The 21,935-nt window shown below is 41.2% G+C and overlaps 1 protein-coding gene across 2 annotated transcripts in view; it reads right to left on the bottom strand.

Annotated features, from left to right (window-relative positions):
- The window catches only part of LOC125891275 (nucleolar protein 4-like), a 253,944-nt gene that overhangs the window by 136,158 nt on the left and 95,851 nt on the right, over window positions 1–21,935 (bottom strand). The window contains exon 1 of one of the 2 annotated variants that reach the window (XM_049580406.1): window positions 18,993–19,185. The exons of the other annotated variant lie outside the window; for it this stretch is intronic. Within the exon in view, the coding sequence (XP_049436363.1) occupies window positions 18,993–19,088 (96 nt within the window). The 5' untranslated portion in view covers window positions 19,089–19,185. Of the gene's footprint in view, window positions 1–18,992; window positions 19,186–21,935 lie in introns of those variants that run through there. 2 annotated transcript variants of the gene reach the window in all.

The raw sequence follows: 21,935 nt of genomic DNA, 5'->3' as shown, positions 1-21,935 counted from the left end.
ATAGGAGGGGGCCAAGGACAGATCCTTGGGGGACACCGCAGGTGACAGGCTGCGTTGAAGATTTTGCGCCCCCAAGGGAGACACACTCGGTTCGTCCGGCCAAATAGGACTGGAACCAGCTCAGGGCCAGGTCACAGAGACCAACGGTGGAGTGCAGACGATCCAGTAGGCATGATCCACTGTGTCAAACGCTGCTGATAGGTCGAGGAGGACAAGGAGGGAGATAATATCTGACTGACGCAAAAATGAAAATGTGAGTCTGTCCTTATTCAAGACACTCACAGCCTAACCCAAAAACGGAGCAGTTTATGGTGTCAGGAGATGGATACTGGAAAGTCAAACTCAACATCTTAAACCACAGACAAACTACAGTCTGAACTTCATGTATTCTGTGTGAACACCACAGAAGAAGAGAACAGACATGTCATGCTCAGATAAAGCTTTGAGGATGGAAATCTGACTCATCTTGTTTTGCTGTTGCCAAACTTAACCTGACCAAAACTCTGGAATCATCTCAGTGCAATAAATAATAAATGTCTCATTGTAAATTAAATCTTAACTCTGAAGCCACAGAACATCTTATCTGTCCGGACTACAAGGAAGTGCCGGCCAGAAATATAACCACAGACAGCAGGGCACCGCTACAGTTACACACACACACACACACACACACACACACACACACACACAGAAACAGAGCATAAACAGTCCAACTCCTCTTCTTGTGGTTTAGAATAATCCGAATGTGTGTGTGTGTGTGTGTGTGTGTGTGTGTGTGTGTGTGTTCAGTGCTGAGCAGCCAGGAACAAAATGACCAGTAGGAAAGAAAGCAGATCCATAAATTTCATGGCCCATGTGTCTAATCCTGAAACTGAGAGGGGGATTGCAGATGCAAAGGTAAAGAGACTGAGTGGACGAGGCAGAGACAGACAGACAGACAGACAGACAGACAGACAGAGAGAGAGAGAGGGGGGATCACTGTTCTATTCATCTCCACACAGATACTGACCTTGTCTTGATATTAGATAAGCACTTTGTGTGTGTGTCTCTGTGTGTGCGTGTGTGTGTGTGTGTGTGTGTGTGTGTGTGTGTGTGTCTGTGTCTGTGTCTGTGTGTGGCTGTGGTGTCCTAACCATGTTCAAGTACATGCACAGACTGTGTGTGTGTGTGTGTGTGTGTGTGTGTATTGTGATATCTGCTGTTCTTCAATATGAATCAATATTCACTGAAGGTTGAAGCTGACTCTTTGTTGAAGCCAGTGAGACAGAAAACGTCTCTAACATGTTCTATACTGTGTTTTAAAGGTACACTACGCAGAATTTTCAGTCACTGTTTGTAAACACGCTCACCATCACACGTGAAAGTAAAAGCCAACCCCAGATTTACTCTTGTTTGGCGTTTCGCCTGAAGGCCAAAACACACCGGCAGCGTCATTGACGCGAGTCAGGTGCCGCCCCCAACACACAAAAAGCGTTGCGCTGCGGGGCGTCAACCGGATTTTGATTGCACACTCCAGTCCGGGAAGCTGGGAAGTACAAAATAGCGCTTTTTTAAGGAAAATTGTGACAATCATGGCTGTGATTTGGTGAAATCACAGCCGTGATGATATACGAGTATAACATCACTCCCTCTTGTGTGATATTGCTTAAATAGGAGGCATCTTCATGAGACGTTTTTGGCTTCTAACCTCTCCTGCATAATGTTTTAATTTTTACTTCCCTTTTCCTGTATTTTCTATACATGTATGTGCAAATAAACTAAAACTAAAAGCATACATTTTGTATTTAGGTGTAGTTTTCTGTCACTGTTTGTGTGTGTGCATGTGGCCTAAAAGATCGTTGAAAGTATTGGGAGAAACTATTGATTACAGCTGATGTTTTGTTAAGTTTTATATGCAATCAGAACAAAATCCAGGGGGGCTCTTTCTTCAGGTTACTTTCAGTCAGACTTGAAGAGATGGAAATTATCCATTTAAATATCATTTTCATTTGGAAAGTAGAAAAGAACACAAGAAAAGAATACAGATGGCAGCCTGAGTTCACTGACCATCAGAAACCAGTTTTAAAAAAATCACAGTTGATATTTTGAAATGCATATGATCACCAATAAAAAAGTCCCTGACCCGAGGACACAGGGTTATAAATATATCTCTCTGTCCCTCCCTTCCTCTTTCTGCTTATTAGTGTGAAATCAAATATCCACATGAAGTAACCAAAATCTAATTTTACAGGTCAAAGCGTTGGTCAGGATGTCAGTTTGTGGAGGAAGAGCTCAACATGTTTTCAGTCATGAACAATGTTCCACTGTCACTCACTAAGATCATGTTATTGGCTACTAAAAAAAAACATCAATCATTTATAAAAAGGAAATACTCAAGCAAAGTACAAGTACCTCAAAGTACAGCACTTAGATAAATGTACTTCATTACATTTCACCACGGGAAACTACTGTGGTGCATTGATAATAAGTGTTGATCTTCTGGCTTTAATATCGATGCTGTTTCAGCGTCCACGTGCAAAACCAACAGGACATATCAATGCCTGCAATACACCTGAGAGCTCAGTTATTCATCTCATAGCCTGTGGCTCTATGTGTGTCTGAGAGAGAAAGCGTCTTTAGCATGCATGTGGATATTTAAGCCTCTGGCCTCTGTATACATATGTGTGTGTGTGTGTGTGTGTGTGTGTGAGTGCCTCGCTGCAGGCTATGAACATGCCATCTCTCCATAGAGCTCATTTGGTCAGATCCTGGCCGCTCTGTAGGTGAACTCTGGGTTTAAAGATCTGATGGTTTCACAGGTGTAACTCCCACATCGTCCAGTGGCACAAAGACACACACACAAACACACACTCTCCCAGGTTGGTTGTGGTGTGTTGGTGGATGCTGTCCAATACAGCACTGCAAGCCAAGCGTCTGTCTGCAGGCTGGTTTGTTTCATGCCATTGACAACAAGATGGAGGAGCTTGTTAGTTTCAGAGTGAGAGAAAACAAAAAAAAAATCCAACCACAAGACGCTGCTGATCATTTTCAGGTAGCAGTGAGGTGTTAGGGGCTGGTGAGAAAAAGTACAACAGATCTGGCTCGTGAGACTGTGATCGCTGCAGTAATGGAAGCCAACTGTGGCAGTTCTTTTGTTCATAAACCCACCAATGTGCCAAAACGGACTGAATCAGGAGAATAGCCAACAGAAGACAAAGCCAACACAATGATGGAACAAAAGGGTCTTTTTAAAACGGCCATTGTTGAGAAAATACGTCTGTTTAATACTCTGAATTAATTACTGCTGGCCGCAAAATTGACAGCAGGTTACATTTTATCCTTTTAACCGTCAGAAAATGCAAAGCGGTTACTTCATTTATCAAACAAAAATGCCAAATATCTGGGTTCAGCTTCTGGGATGTGAAGATCCGCTGCTTTCCTGGCTTTTGTATCATTGTAAATTAAATATTGTTGGCTCCTGAGCAATGGATCTGGTTCTGGGATATTGTAGTGGGCATTTTTCCCTATTTTCAGACACCATATACAGACTGAATGATTTATCACTAGACAAGAATTTGAAGAACAATGCTTGTGTTTAGCCGGCTGGCTCGTAGTCTGACTCTCTGGCTGCTCGACTGCCTGTTTTTCCATCTGGTTAACGGGATGACACATGCTGAAGTGTTAAGTTGCACTAAAAAACAGAGAGTGAGTGACAAGGAAGGAGGAACACACAAAAAGCATGAAAATAAGATGTGAGGCTGCAGAGGCAGTATGGTGTGTGTGTGTGTGTGTGTGTGTGTGTGTGTGTGTGTGTGTGTGTGTGGGTAAAGAGGTCGGGCTTCCAATGACCTTTATCGCCCATCTGTTAAATCCAACGCCAACCTGGTGTGTGTGTGTGTGTGTGTGTGTGTACCTGGATCAACAATATATTCTGAATTATCTCCATGGAAACAAAACTTTTACAGATCACACAATGTACACTAATGCAGTATAATCTATACAGTGGCTGAGGTCATATCAATGCGTTATTTCTCAATATTGTGATAGGAGATTGCTGAGTTGAGACAGTCGAGTTGGGAAATATATGAATATTATGTCGATACTGTGACATGACACTATATAGCTATGTCATCTATGTTAATATCTATACTATGTTTCCAGTTATTATATCCACATTACTGATGATCATTTATCGAACATGTGCAAATTATTTTCTGAAAGCATGAACAGTCGACCCTACAATACTGCCTAGATATCGATATCGAGGGATTTGGTCCGACATTTGATTTTCTCCATATCGCCCAGTCCTAAACTGACAGTTACATGAACCAACTCAAAAACCACAAGCTGCCACTTTCAAAACAACAAAAAGGTAACAGCATGGAAATAAAAACATGGATTGTTCCCTCTCTTAAAGGTTCAGTGTGTAAGATTCAGGGGATTTGTTGGTGTCTGGTCATGAACTGCAGATTACAAGCAGCTAAAACTTCTCCAAGCTAAAACTCTCTTAGTGTTCGATGTTCAGGAGGTTTTAATCGGGGGCCAAATTACCCACAGAGGTCTCTTTCACTCCAAAACAAACAGACCAGCAGATTAAAACAAGTAAAAACACTGAATAAAGCCGATTTATGTTACAGATCAGTGCATCTCCAATGCAGTCCGGCCTCTCTTAGATGGGCAGCTCACCCACAACATTCGATTGTGTGCTCATCTCTTTTGTCTCTTAAGTTGATGCCTGCTCATCTTTTTTTGATCCAGACAGTCAGGAGGTTTTACCATGACTTGAATTATCTGCAGAGCTCTCCTCCTCTCCAAAACAAACAGACCCGGTGATTTAAACTGGTAAAAACACATTATACTGACGCAGTTTGGCTTGTCGCTGTGGGCGGTTCATCCAACACGTGCTACTATGTGGTCACCTTTTTTCTCCAATAACAAGATGCTGGCGTTCCAAGGAGGTTTTCACCAAAAGCCTGCTGGGCGTTTTTTTTTTGTTTTTGTTTTTTTAAAACTCTATTCAAATATTATTCCAGCTAGCTGGCATACAGGAAAGGAGAGACGAACCCAGGGAGAAAATAACGAAACGTACGAGATGGTAAACAAAGCATTGTCACAGACCGATGCACATTGAAGCTACGTTAAGTTGCCCAAGAAAATAAATTTGCCGTTACATTACATGGATGGTTATCCACGGAAGATAATTGTATATATTTCATCACACACAACTAAACTGAATGACTTTTTCCAAGACTTTCAATGATTTTTACTAATTCCATGACTTTTCGAGGCCTGGATAATGTGTGTGCGAAATTCCACGACTTCTGTAGATTTTCTTTGATTGTGGAAACCCTGTAATACCCAACTGTACGCAGCTTTTAGTCGCTTTTAGTTCAAGCTGTGATTCACCAAAGCAGAAACAGCAACAACCGTGTGTAACAAAGAGGAATTTAACACATACTTTTAGGACTACAAACCGTACTAGGATAATGCTGAGAACAAAACACTACTGAGGTTGTGGACCTGAGCTGCGCTGCCAAACAAAATGCAAGGAGAGTTCATTCCAGCACTGTGGGCTTAAAATACTGAGCAGCCTCAGCTAATCATTGACTCACAAAGTGGGGCAAGGGAGTGGGAACTGTTGTAAAGTGTTAAATCAACACTGACACTCCAAATATAACAATGTTTTTTTCCACTGAGGTTCTTCATAAAAAGGCAAGTGTGGAGTACAGAGTACGAGTCGTCTCGAACAGAGAAATAAAATGTGTATTCTTTCTTTCACCTGACAGCGAGTCGGTCAGCTGTCTGTCAGCTGGAAACTCATCACTTCATCGTTCAGTTGGACAATCAGGAAATCAGTCAGTCATCCTACTCATCAGTCAGTCAGAAAATAAGTCAGCCAGTCATTCGGCTTCATCCCAGCAGCCAGCAGGGGCATGGATACCAGAGATTAGAGGAGTGTCCAACACTCTGAGCCCCACTTAATCCAGTCAGTCACAAATCTGCCCCAAGCATGACGATTAACCCCTTTCCCCTGCAGGAAGCAATCCTAGGGAAATGCAGCATGGATTAGTCCAAGCAAAGGTCACTGCTGGACCAGGCTAGTTTCACCCTGCAAACACATATGCAACACTGCTGAGCTGCTGCCAGTCACCACAACCTGAAATACTACTTTGAATCAAGTACCTGAAACAATCAGCAGAGGTCAACATGTACATGAACGCATAGTACTGCCAGATAAAATGTTATACTAAACCCTTCAACAATCAGTGTCCTCACTTCTGTTTATTTCCAGCAAGTTCCTGTAGTTTTCCTTCCTATAACTTGCTCAAAAACACTGTTTTTTCTAAGTATTTTTGACATTTTTGCCTTCTTTTCAACAGTTCTGATCAACAGTAAATGTGGCCAGATAGAGGGGTGCGACATGCAGCTGTGAGCTGAACACTGGATGTTGAACAACTTTCAATGCTTCAAATACTTCAGTCTTTATTTTTGTGAAATGGTCTAATTGAGTACAATTCTGAAAGGTAATATTTGTAAAGATCCTGGACATTTTTATTGGGACTGCCATCCCAAGCAGAAGTCTAAGACTCTCAGAGATCTAAGTTGCAAGGTAAATTCCTTTCCTGGCAAGGAAATGTAGAATATTTAACTGTATCCAAAAAAAACCATCAGTAATAAGGCAATAGTTAAAGAAATCCTCCCATGTAAAGCCTCAGTGCCAAAATAAAAGAAAATGACAGCAGCCTCTTAAATGTATGACAGCCACCGATGAATCACTTACCAGTGATCCCATGCACAAAGTACATTAGTACATTAAGGAAACTGCACTCTTTGCTAACACGCTAGCATGACATCTTAGCAGTTGATAATATGTCTGCTCCCTAGTTGCTAAAATACCTCTAAGGTAATTTTTTCCTAAAGCACGTCAAAAACACAGCCACTGTTTTTGATCTTGGCATGGAACTATCCAAGCTCTCAAGGCTGCGTTCTCCAGCAGAACCAACGTGAAGGGTGCATTCAAGCCAAGGATGTTTAAGTATTCTGACTCCCCCTTCAGCCCAATAATTTGGCCATTTAAGTGGCCTGATCCACCTGTTGTTCAGCATGAATCCAAGCTCAGTTCAAGACCCCAAACTTCCCTTAACAAGCTGTTACTGTATCATCCCTTTACCAAACAAGTGGTTCACCTTTTTGGTTTAAATGGTAAATCCACATATAAATATTTGACCCATCTCTCTTTTTCCCTGTGTACTATTTCTTCTCTGGGCAGCTAAACTGCCTTCAGACTGCCAATGATCAGCATTCACCAGATTGAGTTGTCCATTTCAACTCAAGCCAGGCTCCCTCGTGACCAAGACCGGTTATCAGTTTATACTATTAGAAGTCGGAGATGAGAGGGAAACTGGCTTGCAGGAAGAGGAAGAGAGCTGGAGGGGGCGAAGGCTTCAGGGAGCAGTAGAGGAGCAGTGGAGGAGCGGAGTTCAGCTCCAGCTGTATTAGATAGCTGATCTCTGCAGGGACTCTCTGGTTCCAGTGGTTGAACACTGAGCACACACAGCAGCATGGCCGCCAGGCAGCACTAGACTGCCACAGACAGCCGAGGTAATTACATGGAAACGCTTCCTGCGTAACCCACTATAGAATAACGTATATAATGCTTTATGATTGACAATTACATCCTGAGGACATTATTATATGACAACTTTAGTTTGGGTTATCCGCTGGGAGGTGAACATTAACAGTCTTAAACACCCTGAAAACCTGTTTTCTTACTCAGCTCCTGACGATAATTAATAAAGTTCAACATGAACACAGTGTATTCCGTAAAAGTTAGAGACAGTTTTAGTTTTTGCACCTGATTGTTCATGTTTAATCGTTGCTCCTTCTACTGCCTTGGGGTGGTAAATGGTACATGGACTGCACTTCTATAGCGCCTTTCTTCTGACTACTCAAACCACTTTTACACCACTGAGATGCATTCACACCCTGGTGGCCGAGGCTACCATGCAGGGTGCCAACTGCTACTCAGTGACAATTCACACACTCTCACACACCAATGCCATCGGTGATCATCCCAAACAGTCATCGGGAGCAATTTGGGATTCTGTTTCTTGACCAAGGATGCTTCGACATGGAGACTGGAGGAGCCGGTGATTGAACCCCCAATCATCCAATTGGTGGACAACCTGCTCTACCTCTGAGCCGCAGCCACCCGCTAAGGTGGGTGGAGTTTAGATTAAGAAATATGATCTCATGGACTTCAATGCACCAATCAGGATTATAAGCACTTGAATCAGACGACATTGGAAGTTGTGGGACTCACTGTTTATGTTTGCAAGTCAACAGATTCCAATTAAACCACAACCACACATTCCTCAAAGAAAAGTATTTTGGAATTCAAACTAAGTTTTCAGAGGCTTTAAAGGGACAGTTCACCCCAAAATCAAAAATACATATTTTCCCCTCATCTGTAATGCTTCTCTCCAGTATAAAGGAACTAGATGGCATTGTTACAAGTAGGGCTGGACCCGATAACTCGAGTATTTGGATATTCATTAGTTCTTCCTTTGAAGCTTCGAATGCTGGCTGCCACAAACTACTCAAGCTCTGGCTCCCCAAAAAATGGCATTCAGTACATCCCTAGCTGTGAGCAGTTTCGTAAGGGAACGATTTTCTTTCTACCGAACTACACCCCCAACCATAAATCTGTGCAGAAGGAAGCATACACCTACCCATGGACAAGTGGCTCCTGCTTGTGACAGCACGAGACGTAAACATTAATGGCGTCCTCCTTGGCTGAGCTGTGATGTTAGCTAGCTCAGTGGCAGTTGGCAGGTGTGGTTTGGTAGAAAGAAAACAGCTCCCACATGAAACTGCTCACGACAAAGTCTGTGGATTATCTGTATAAAAATAATAGATAAGCCACTGTGACGACACCCACTGGTTTATGGGCTCCCATTTTGAAGCATCGAGTTTTCGCCATCTTTGATTTTAGGAGCCAGAAGTGAAAATATTTCGACAGGAGGGTAGAGCTGTGGAGGAGCGAGGGGTTCTTCTTAATTATTATTTATGCGTAACTTTGCTTCGTGCTGTTGTCATGAACGTGAAAATTAGTTATAGAAACCGAAACCATTTTTTGTATCGGGCTGTAAACATATTTATTTCTGCTGTAAACGCTGGGCATTTTAACATGGGGGTCCATAGGGACTGACTGGCCTCTGGAGCAAGCCTCAAGTGGCCATCAGAGGAACTGCAGTTTTTAACACTTAAAAGTTAGCTTCATTTTTCAGTCCTTGAGTAACCAGGTCATGATTTCTGGAAAGAGACACTGCTGTTGAGCTTTTCGAATGTCTTTTTTTTGTTTTTTTGGTGCTTTGAGCACCACAAGACGAATGAAATCTAAATCCATTATACTGGAGAGAAGGCCGACATCTCTGCATCCGATATCTCCCACACTCGACAACTCACACCAAAACAATCTAGACTGATGAATAGCACTACAGGCAAGAGGAAATATATGTATTTCTGACTTTGGGGTAAACTGTCCCGAGCTTTGCTTTACCTACTAAACAGGGGATTTTAAACAGTGCACCTGACAGAACAAGTACCTACACCACAAACCAAACAAATTCATTGTCATTCTGCGCCTTCACCTACCATTCGTCTTCTCTGTTCACTAACCCTCAAAGCAACGTGGCTACAAAGTCTTGTTTTTGCTCTTACTGTGAAGCTTTCTCTCTTTATGGTCCTCCTTTCACAATTTAGCGAGACAGTTTATTACTTTGTGACGTAGCTACAACCATAAGGAACATACAGTACAGAGTCAGACATGTGTATCAGTGTGTATCATCTGATTCAAAACCCCTGTGTCATCACAAGACCCTTTTAAGAACTGAAACATGTTCATGCTCAAACAAAACTGTGAAGCACTGAGCAGAAAAATCTTTTTAACATGTTCTTCACACAGAGCTGCTGAATGGTTTTACCCTCTGAGAGTTTGCTGTGAACTCTGAAAAGACTTTAACCCTCTGAACACTTAAACAAAACCCCACCTCTTTCAACCTCAACACCCACGTCTGCCTGAAGGTTTGGGTTTTGTTGAGCTTCTCTTAAACAAATAAGACGAAACCTGCAGAGGAAGAAAGAAATACAACCTGAGCAAGTGAAATAGAGAAACCACAGGGGGCTCTGAAAACATGTTTCACTGTGAGGGGAAAAGAGAAAACAGTATGAACAAATAAAGTCCTTTGATCCTTTGCATTTTATGCACAATACATCCGTCTTTGAACAGGTGACCTGAATCAGACTCTGCCTGGCTGATGTTGGAGGAATTACGTCTAAACGTCAAGAAAATTCAACAAATAGGAATTTCAAATATCTACCCGACTGTGCCGTCATCCATTCACTTAACTGAAATGGTTTAAAACATGTCATATAAATAATCAAATCCAACATGCAGCCGGTTTAATCTCTGCTGATCTGCCATATTAACCTAAAAAATGTGTTTACACTCAAGTGTTTGACCTCTCCTTGTTTTATGGTTCCACTATAAAGGCCAGGGAACTCCACACTGCCTCAGGCAACACTAATCAAACACTGAGTCTGCACACAATAGGCTGAGCTCATCAAGCTCAGAGCACAAGTGAGCCGCCCGCCAGGCAGAAGCAGTTGAACACTGAAAGACTTTCACAGCAGAAAGCTGCTGAACGTCCCACCATTACAACCATGACGTATCAAACATGGACCAATAATAACTTGCATGGCAATGCTTTCACAACAGGAAGTATTACTGAGAAAAGTACCTTAAATTAAGCTTCAAGAAAATCAGTTTGTCTTATTAAATGTATGCAGCGAGTTAGTCCAACATTTAGACCACGTTATCCAATCTACTGTCACTTCACATTCAGTGGGTTCTGATCCATTTTGTCATGTTGCTGTAAAAAGGTGGCAAAAAACATTTAGATCTAGAATAAGTTTCTTTAAGCGGCAGTGTAACCATTACCTTCTAACAGAGAAAGGCATGATCCTGCAGCTAAACATGCACCCTGCATGTTAAACAGTGTGGTCGCCAGGGAATATAGAGATGGATCTTGTGGACCCCTACAAAGTGAAAGCTAATACGAGCTAGTTTGGATGAGGAGCGTGAGAAGGAGAAAAGAAACACGTGACCTTTCAGTCCCAACCTGACGGATTCTGACAACAGTTTGTTTGCAATCACGTGACTATTACATGTTAAATTCAGATGGAGGTCAGGAGGCGATGAATCCATACACTGTGAGAATTGGAAATAGAAGAATGTAACTTCATAAAAGGTCTGGATGAACCTGCAGCCAGCAGGTATCTTCAGAGAACTGAACCTCATGTTGAATGTGATCTATACAAAATGAACAAAAGATTTGACCAAACTGCCCAATGTGGACACGACTATCATTACAAATCATTCTCCAGACCTCTTAACGTTATTAACGTTACATGGCGAGTTGATAAATGTGTACAAGAGTCTGGTGGACTATTTTTGTGTGCTGTTGGGTCCACGACTGAAACCACTGCCATCTTGTTTGTGGCTGGGTGAGTAATTGTACTTGAGTATAACTGTCTTTTTAGACACAAAACAAGCACCACTTCGACGACGCGTGCACACAATTTCGAAAAAGCACTGCAAGAAGCACATATTTCAGCACTGTCTACAGATGCACCACTGTCAAGCTAGCGTTACAAATTAATGTACACTAACTTGAGCTTTATTGTTACCCACTAATGTTATGTCAACTGGTCCCAGAGGTCTGGTGAAATGCTGTTAAAAATCTGGGTCATGGCTAAGGACAAGTTGTCATATCACACTGTTAATTGCATCTAACTCTAAGCATACGAACAACGCTTTGACATTACCATTTGACATTAACTGACTCCTCCTCCACTTCTCCAGACTGAAGACAGAGGTCTTAAAGTCACATCTGCCGTTGCTGTCAGTGAGGTTTTTATTTTTACTCCTCTCCTTTAAGTCCTACTATTTTCTATAAAAAGTGGCCTTTGTTTTTTCCCAGTGTGATCACTTGGAATAACCATAAACAGCATAAACCAGGCATTTGTGCTGTGTCTGTTGCCTCCAGGTGTCTGCCTTCCATCTGGAGAGCACACCAACGTGTGACGTCGTATGCAAAGAAGCTATTTAAATTGATCAGTATGCTTCATATGTCGTCAGGTATCAGTTGTCAGACTGAGAAATTCAATTTGAATCACCGTTTTCGGCTTCAGGGTAAAATCCTAGCAGGGTCGACCAAACCAGCCAAGAACTAAAGCAGACAATAGAGACTACTTGCCGTTAGGTTATTCATTTTTTGGTGACTTAAAGACTGAAATAAGAATCAATTCAATACCCTGCTCTTGCTTCCCGTGCTGCCAACAGTTCCTGTATAATTAACACCTGAAGGAGCGCAGGTGAAGTCGTTTTGCCGATGACTCATCTGCAGGGGAGTAAAAATATCAACTTTTGATCTTCAGTCATTAATGGCCTCTAACACACCAGCTCTAGAGTCTAGTTTGGTTAACATGTTGTTGGTCTTTCTGATAAAATATGTTAACACTTAGTGCAGGGTGCATCTACTACATCTACATCTACTAAGTTTGCTAAAATTGTTTAGAAAAAGTGCTGCAAGAAGCTCACAGCACAATAAAAACTGTTTCCAGGGGACACTAAAAAGTGATACATCTAATATCGTGACTCTGTCTGATGTTTTTTTCAAGAAGTCCAAAACAGATCAGTGGGCCAAACAATATTTTCTAAAAAAGCAAAGAAAAATACAACAAAAAAAATCATGGTTTTCTGTCTGAAACCAGAGAAGACGTACAGGTAGGGGGACATATATATTCAAATTGATATGTATAGTCGACCAGCTCCCTGTTCTGTCTGACAGAACTACTCATTTCTCCCTCTGTGATGTGCGTCAGCATGTACTAATGCCATCAAATTAGTCATGAATGTCCCTTCGACAATTTCACCGAGAAGAATTCCTCTACATTTAATGGTCTTGGCAAGTAGAGTGATTCTGCTTGTGACCATCATGCCTTCAAATACTTCACATCATCGCATGTGAAGTATTTGAATGTGTGACAGGCTGGATTTAAGATGGATATCTTACAACTGTCATGTCGGGAAAATGCAACACTATACGACAGCGGCGCTCACTGCAGCCGTCAGCTCTCTGCGAAGGCAATTCACAAAAGGCTACAGCTGAAGATATGCGGCCTCCTTCACTGCGAGCCGCCGCGGGAGGAGCTCGACAGGCTTATTGTTAGAAGCAGATTGAAGTGCTTTTTGCGCTGATCGAGTGCGAGACAGACAGCATGAATGATGATTTGGAAGAAAACACTTACAGATCCACTTAGTAAGAAATACAGGTGTTTGGTGGAGAATGATGTACGAACATACAACTACCAAAGTGTCAAAGAAAAAAAAATAACATGGCAAAAACAAAAATCTAAAGATCTATTCAGACAGAGACTGAGATGGCAGACAGACGTGCACGAGGAGATAAGTCAAGAAGTGATGTATTCTATACAGAACGACGCTCCTACCAGGAGCAAACCAAGCCAGTTTTATTTAAATAACCCAGTATCACAAATCATAACTTGCCTCAAGGGGCTTTATAGTCTGCACAGCATACGACATCCCCTCTCCTTAGGTCCTCGATTTAGATCAGGAAAAACCTCACAAGGAGCAACAGAGGAAGGAGAGACATAGAACTAGACTCACTATACTCAGTCACACCAAAGTAGTGTTGAAACAACTGGTCAGCTGAAAGGAAATGAATCCCCAACCATTTTGATTTTTGATTAATCATTTAAGTAATTTATTTAAACAAAAAAACAGTGTCATTAAATGTGAAATTTTGCTACTTTAGTCTGTTTTGTATCATCATTGTAGACTGAACCCCTTTGGATTGTCAAAGCAAGTCACTCCAAGAACTTTGGATATTTTGTGGTATTTTTCACTATTTTTGCACATTTTAGACTAAATGATAAATCTGAAATTAGAATAGTAACTAAAAGAGCAGGAGCTGAAACAATTAGCTGAAGAAACAATGTGCTTAACAGTCAACAATCGATTAAGGTAATTTTTCTGCATTTTTTCCATGCTATTATCCTGTTGCTATTTTGAAAATGGCAGCTTGTGGTTTTTGAGTTGATTTATGTAACCAGGAAAATCAAATATCAATATATTTTGGACCAAATACCTCAATATCAATATTGTGGCGGTATTATAGGGTTTTGACTACTGGTGCTTTCACGAAATTTACACAATAAGATTTTTGATAATCATCAATAATATGGATATAATGCTGAATTAGTTATGATAAGTTCAGAAGATTATGTTACTTTATTGTAATGCAGCCTTTTAAACCAGGAAAATACACTTATGATATTCAGAATTTAAGACAATGTCTCGCCTCGTATCATGACATCGATGTAATGTCGATATGTAGCTCAGCTCAGTTTGGACCATCATTCAGACAAAAGGAGACGTGTTAAGACATCATATTGACTCTTGGAAACTGTGATGGACAGTCTAGCATCATAGTCGATAATGTTTGATGATGAAATAATTGTTAGGTGCAGACCTGGACCACAGACGTGTGTCTGATACTAATTACCCATCATTAACACCAAAACAAAACAAGCAGGAATGATATCTACCAAAAGCAATCGACTAATTTACTTCACACTGGAAAACTGAGCTACAGCAAAGCTCCACCTTTGGGAGAAACATAGTTTGGTTAACAAAAGCTACTTAGAAAGACTAGTTTGATTTCTTTGTAAGAAAAATGATCAAACTGACAATTTACATGTGATATGAAAGTATAACAAAATATAATACAAAAAAAGGCACAAAACAGGAAAGCAATGACGCTCAGATAAGATTACTGCCGAAAGTGGCCACCTGTCCACAGGTCATATATAAACAACAAATAAATAAAATACCCCAATATTCATGGGAAAGTGTGAGAAATATCAGCTTTGGTTTTGTATATGATGTGCATCAGTCAGACATTTGCCTTCAGACACTACAGCCCAGCATGCACGCAAAAAGTTATCTGAATATTTGTTAATAAATAGCAAAAATCAATACTTAAGACATCTTATGTTTTTGACAGGTGAGCGGACAACCCAGCTTCCTGGAATACCCCTGAGAGGGGGCGCCGCTGGTCAAAGGGGGGTCAATTACAGTACAGAACCTATAGTAAAATGAAATTTAAAGGTCAATCTTTTCCTTTAATAGATCAGATGTTTGTCATTTTAGTAGTTACAGTAAATACACAAAAAGTAATTTACTTAAATCACTATGAAAATATGAATATAGCTGAACTGCGAGCCAGCGACTGCAGGATGTACGTCACCGCTCCCCAACACTGCCAAGTGGAAAATCACAGTGAAGGTAAGAAAGAACAAAAATCTACAAAGAACGCTCCCAAGGTGCAGCAGACAGAGAGTCCAGAAATAGAGGGACCCAACCCATCCAGGAGGGAGAGGAAGAGGATGAAGGGAAAAAGGGGATTAGTGGGCAGGCTATCCTTCTCCCCTGCCCTCCTGCAGAGCACATGGCTAGGTCAGGGGAAAACTGGAGTTATTTTGGAGCAGAGCAGAGAGGAGCTAAGCAGGCCCTCGCAGGAGGATTTATCCTGGGAGAGGCTCTTCTAGTCCTTACTGTCCACAGGCAGACAGCTGAGGGTGGAGGGAGGAAAATCTGTGAAGACCTTAACCCCTTAGACACCAGACAGTAACAGCACAAGTCTGTTAAATTCTGTGATTTATCAATGTGAGGCCTGATGATGCTTCACAGCTGCACTAACAATTATGTTCATTATTAATTAATTTGCAAACTATTTTCTCAGTTGAACAAACAACACAGCTCCACAATATCAAAGTTGACCTCTTAAAATGCCTGTTTTTGTCCGACCATCACCCCAGAACACAAAGATATGTATCTTACAATAAGATAAAACAGAGACAAGCACCAAAGTCTCATATGGGAGAAACTGCAACCGGTGGATTGTTGAAAGGTTTGCATAAAAATGACTTAAAGGTTCAGTGTGTTGGATTTAGAGGGATATATACTGGCAAAAATGTAATATCATATCACAAGTATGTTTTCTTAGTGTATTAGCACCTGAAAATAAGAATGCTTGTGTTCTCGTTATCTTAGAATGAGCCTTTTATATCTACATAAGGAGTAGGTCCTCGTCTGTGGAGCTCTCTATGTTGCACCGCCATGTTTCTACAGTGGCCCATAATGGACAAACCAATGGCAACTGTAGTTAAAAGACCCTCCACGATGAGAAAACAGCATTTTTTTAAACATGAAACTGCTTTTTTTAGTGTTCCTACTGGTTAAATCACTGGGTCCGTTTGTTTTGGAGAGGAAGAGACCTCTGTGGATAATTTGGCTCCTGGTAAAAACCTCCTGAACGTCTGGATCTTAAGATATCAGAGAGAAAGGTGAGCACACATTAGCAGGTGTTAACATCTGGGCTCAAACATGCCAAACAGCGTTGGAGGAACACTGATTTGTAACGTGAAACTGTTTTATTCAGTGTTTTTACCAGTTTAAATCACCTGGTTGGTTTGTTTTGGAGAAGAAGCGACCTCTGCGGATGATTCAGCTCCTGGTAAAAACCTCCTGCACAATGAACACTGAAGGAATTCTAACCAGGAGAAGTTTCAGCCAGTTGTTATCTGCAATCCCCCCTAAATCTTACACACTCCTCCATGAAATGTTTACTAAATCCTCAAAATAACTGCACAATAATTTTCTGAAGATTGACTTCTTCTTCTTGAACTCGCCTCTAAAATACATAAATTCAACTTAAACTGATACTTTTAGTAAAAATGTTCTGCAGCTTAATTTCAAAGTGTTGGAGTGTCAAAGGAAGCTTGTTGCAGCTATAATAAGAAATCAAACCTGAACCAAGTTTAAACCAAACTGTACAAGAGCACACGACTAACAGTAGACGACGATGCTCTGACCTACACCACACCGCACACTGAAGAGAGACAGTACTGTATCCTTCCACTGATGGAGGGTGGTGGATATCTGACAAGACACTGGTGGATCTAAATCTCACTGCAGGTCTCACAGAGGTGCTTCACCCTACAGCTCTCTGCCTCTGATGTCTTTATCTGCTGCTGTGACCCAGCAGGAAGAAGAGAAACATCAACTAGAAATCAAAATCTGGTTCATCTGCTGCACACCAAACTGCCACCAGAAAAACCAAACCAAACCACGTTCTCTTCTGTCAGGGACAAAGAATAACACGAGTTTCAAAACAACCAGCAGCAACTTTGGACAAACTGACAGTTTCCCGGGAGACATTGCCATGGAAACATTCACTGTGTATACAGTATCCTTGATGCTGGAGGCAGGTCTGTGCGGCGCTTAAAGAGTCTGTCCTTCAGCTGGAGCACCTCGGCTCGAGCCTCTCCGTTAGAAAGCCTCTGCCCCTGCTGAAGGGCCCTCGTGCAAGGCACTGAGTTCTTATCAGCTCCTGCTCACGATCCAGACTCCATCCCTGACCTCTGACCTGTCTGTGAAGGGTCTCTCATTGAAACTAACAAAGGATCATCAAACTCCTTCAGCTGTGGAGACATTATATTTTCATCTGTGCCACACAGTGAGAGACACTGTAGTCGTCACACAGTGAGAGAGAAGAGACTGTTTACACTGTCTCCATGTGCAGCGGGACGAGTCCCATGTTGCCGCCTTCTCATTAACTCCAATTCTGATGCTTTCAACACAGCTGGGACGCATAAGAACGGCTCAAAATCAAACCAACAACAATACAAACACATGTGAGTGTTTAGCAGCAGGGTGTCAGAACTATTATCAATTAATAAAACTCAGAATATTATTACACTGGTTTCACAAACCCCCACACAGCACATTATGACAGGTCTAAAAATAACAGCGTAATCATATTAACATACTGAACTTAAAGCTACTCCCTTGTTTGCTGCCGCTTAAAGATCATTAGCAGAGCATTTAGTTGGGTTATTTTATTATTTTTACGCTCTGATTTCACAAATATGTGAAATAACAAACGCACCAGAAGTTGAGAACAAACAAGACAAAATCTGATGTTTGATTCATAACTTTTTGGATTTAATCCAAAGAAATGAAATGCTATATTATTAGTCAAGTGGGAATTAGAGGGGGATACAATTAAAAATCTGTGTTTAATAATGTTTGATGTCACCGTGCTGCCCTCCGCCACATGTCATAATGGGCCATTCAAATGAGAGGCCACTGTTTCGATGCTTGGCACGCGCCACCGATTGTTCCTCACTGTGTGCGGGTGCTTGGTCATTCCGCATCACCCACCCACTCATCCATACACACACATACACAGACGCATACACATTCTAACAGACACACGCACACGCTCATCACTCAATCACACACAGCCGTCCAAGACGCGCGCACGCACGCACGCACGAGCAGCACCAGAACAATGTGCGTCTGTCAGGAGCACGCTGGCCTACTGCACTCTGCATTACACCAGAAACACGGCCATGAATGATAATGATAATCATACTTGTCGCAGGACGGAGCGGAGCGGCCTGCCGGAGCCGCACAATGACCGACACACTCCGCCTGAGAGTGAGGAGCAGCTCCGGTGTTTTAACGAGCTGCAGGCGGTGTGGCACGGAGCCCTGCTGCCCTCCAACGCAGCCCGGTGCGAGAGGAGCGCGATGACAACAACACAATACAACTTAGTGACGCGCTCCAGCTGGAGACTGGCCGCATGCAAAGTGTCTCACTGAGTGTTTTATTACTGTTATTCTGCATGTATCGATAAGTGATCAGAGCTCCTGGTGTGATGTGACCGCAGAGCAGAGGAGGAGGAGAAGGAGAGCTCTGCAGACACTCAGTCAGCAGCATGCAGGGAGCAGGGAGCAGGAGGAGGAGAACAGTCCGGAATACAAATAAATAATAAAAGCACGCAGAAAACGCCTCTTACCTTCACTTCTGCAAGATTACAAACATGAAAGTCGAGCCGCGGTTTCCCAAAGTCTGCTTCTCTTGTTTCCGCTGTTTGGTTCAATGGTTCATTCATTCGCCTCCAGGTTTGCTTTTTCTTTAGTGTTTATTAGAATCGGACAATATAACCTGCTGTATGAAGGGAGGGAGTGAGAGCACACAACAGGAGGACCCTCAAGACTCTCTGTGGCAACCGGAGGGGGGCGGGGCCACGGCTGCTTACATCATGGGGGGAGAGAGAGAGAGAGAGAGAGAGAGAGAGAGAGAGAGGACTGTACTACCCATGCACTACACCCATGTGCCAGTTTATTAGGTACACTAGTTAAAACAGCCAATAAATCCTACCTTTAAATAAAGTACTGATAGTTCGAGTACAGCTCTGGTCATGTGTTTACTGCTTGTATTGTAATTGTGAGTCTAACTGCTCTTTTATTGCTTCTATTTGTATTTTTATTTTATATATTTATTTATATGGTAGCATATCATATCATATGGATAACCCTTGCATTTCTCTGCTCTGTTTTTTGAGAAATATGTTGTCTAAAACCCAAAATACCTTTACCATCATTTTTTTTTTATAGTAGCAATGATTACGGTTTTTCATCAGACATTAGACATGTAAGTGCAGCTGTTTTAAGAAGAGGTTTAAGAAATACCTGATGGCGCAGAACACCAGCCCATCACAAATAAGGTTTGTTACATGACTGTACGAACTTTAATGTGAAACTTTCCTGGTCTTGTTTTAGTCTCAATCACTTTATATGCTGTTTTTAGTAGTACTAGAGTTACCTTTGAGCTGTAAAAGTATTATTGTTATCACTATTATTTGTTTTCTGACCATTTCTGACCATTTTGTGGTTAATCTATTAGTTTTGTTTGTTTTTTTTTTATTGTTTTTTTTTTGTTTTGTAGTTTTCCTGTTTTATAGGATGTATTTTGTTTCTTTTTGCCTTTGAGTTTTAGTTATACATTTGTTTAACACTATGATGTAATGTTTGTTTGTATGGACCCCAGGAAGAGTAGCTGCTACCTTGGTAGTGACTAATGGGGATTAAAATAAATAAATAAATAGTATCATATCGTATCGTACCATATTGCATCGCATCGCATTGTATCGTACTGTATCGTATCTCATTTTATGTTTCTGCTATTTTATCCACTCCATTTTTAGCATTAAAGGTCGGCTAAGTAAGAGAAACACCTCTCTATATGATGCAAAATTATCACACAGTTGAATCAACACCTCTCTGAAACAGTTTCAGCTAAAACTGAACAGCATTATTACTGTTGGCTATTCTCTTTAGCTAATTTTAGTTAGTAGCAATTGTAATAGTAATAGTTAGTAATATTCATACTGGTTCAAATAAACAATTTGAACTTTGCCGAGCAACAGTTTTGTGAAAAAGGAATAAAAAGCCTGTCCCAAATATCAGTCTGTTGAGTTCAGGGATTTAAGCAAGTATTAGTGAAGTTTTACCGTATAATAATTTTTTAAAGGAATACATTTATTTTGATCTTTAAATATACAACTCCGAACACAACAGCTCGGACACGACAAATAAAATGAGTAGCTAAAAAATAAAAATAAGAAAATAAAAATAGTGGGCATTATATTCATTCAAAATAGCACGGTAACTGAAAGACTGATTTCCAGGAAACGTACAGAGACTGGCCTAGCTGATTTAGGAAACCCCTAATATACGAAAGATGGCAGCATGGACCCAATGTTTTTTAAATAAAGGTCCTAAATTTTATAAAAAGCATCCACTGAGGACTGGAGTGTACAAGAGACATACTCAGTTGGAACACACTGCTTTATATGATTGTGCCATGACTTTTCTGTTGGACATTATAACCTACATGTTGTATTAGCCTGCATGGTTTTAGCTAAATGTACCTAATAATCTGGAAGCTGAGTGTGCCACTGACTAAATCCATGTAAAACAACAGAAACAGATTTCTACCCCTCCTCTAGCCATCCACTCTCCTTCCTTCTGTTATGTGTCATCAGAGCCGTCACAGCAGATTTCATAATTACCCACAATACAAATCAGTCAACTGGATGATTTAAACTCAAATACCTAATTGCTAATAGAGTATCAGCAATACTTAAATAGACTCATCACTTCAGATCATGTCTAGTTGCCTCTGATAGTTTCAGTGTCACAGCAGTGAAAAAATCAAACCTATTTCATAATTATTACTTTGGTGTCAAAACAGCTGACGATGCATCAGAACACAAATATAATGAGGAGAAACTTTTCTTGCAAACATGTCGGGTAACTGACCGACACATGAACTCGCAAAATCACCAATTCATACACACAAAGAAGAAGCAGTTTGTCAGATACGATGAGATAAATTCACAGTGGAATAAGTCACAAGAACAAACTACAGATGTTTTTCTGTGTGAGATTTATAAGTGAAAGTATGAATTATTTACAGATAATAAATCCTGAGTGATGTGCAAAAAAATAAAACTTAAACAAAAAAGCTTCACAGATATGAAACCAACTCCGCCCAAAACAGATGAGCAGCTGTGACTTCCAGTGAAAATAATCCTCTCAGTGCATATAGAGTATATTAAAAAGCACGTTCTGGTGCTGGAGTTTTAATATATTTCTTGGACAAACATAAAGCCGGCGCAGACACTCCGGGAACAGACTGGATGTTTCATTTCTTTTGCACAGTGACCTTTACACTGGATCACTCATATACAAATGTTTAAATATACACCAACCACGACACTCATCAAGCTGCTGATACCCGTGCGTATGTGTGTGTGTGTGTGCGTATGTGTATGTGTGTGTGAGACAGAGTACCAGAGAAAGCAGCATGTGCCCTCTCATACATTTACATGACAAACCTGCCACCTATAGGCAGAGGGTGAAACTGCGGTGTAATTAGCCATGCATGCTCATGC

The sequence above is a fragment of the Epinephelus fuscoguttatus genome, linkage group LG7, assembly GCF_011397635.1.
Source record: "Epinephelus fuscoguttatus linkage group LG7, E.fuscoguttatus.final_Chr_v1".
Taxonomy (NCBI): domain Eukaryota; kingdom Metazoa; phylum Chordata; class Actinopteri; order Perciformes; family Serranidae; genus Epinephelus; species Epinephelus fuscoguttatus.
This window is presented reverse-complemented; position numbering and strand designations above follow the sequence as displayed.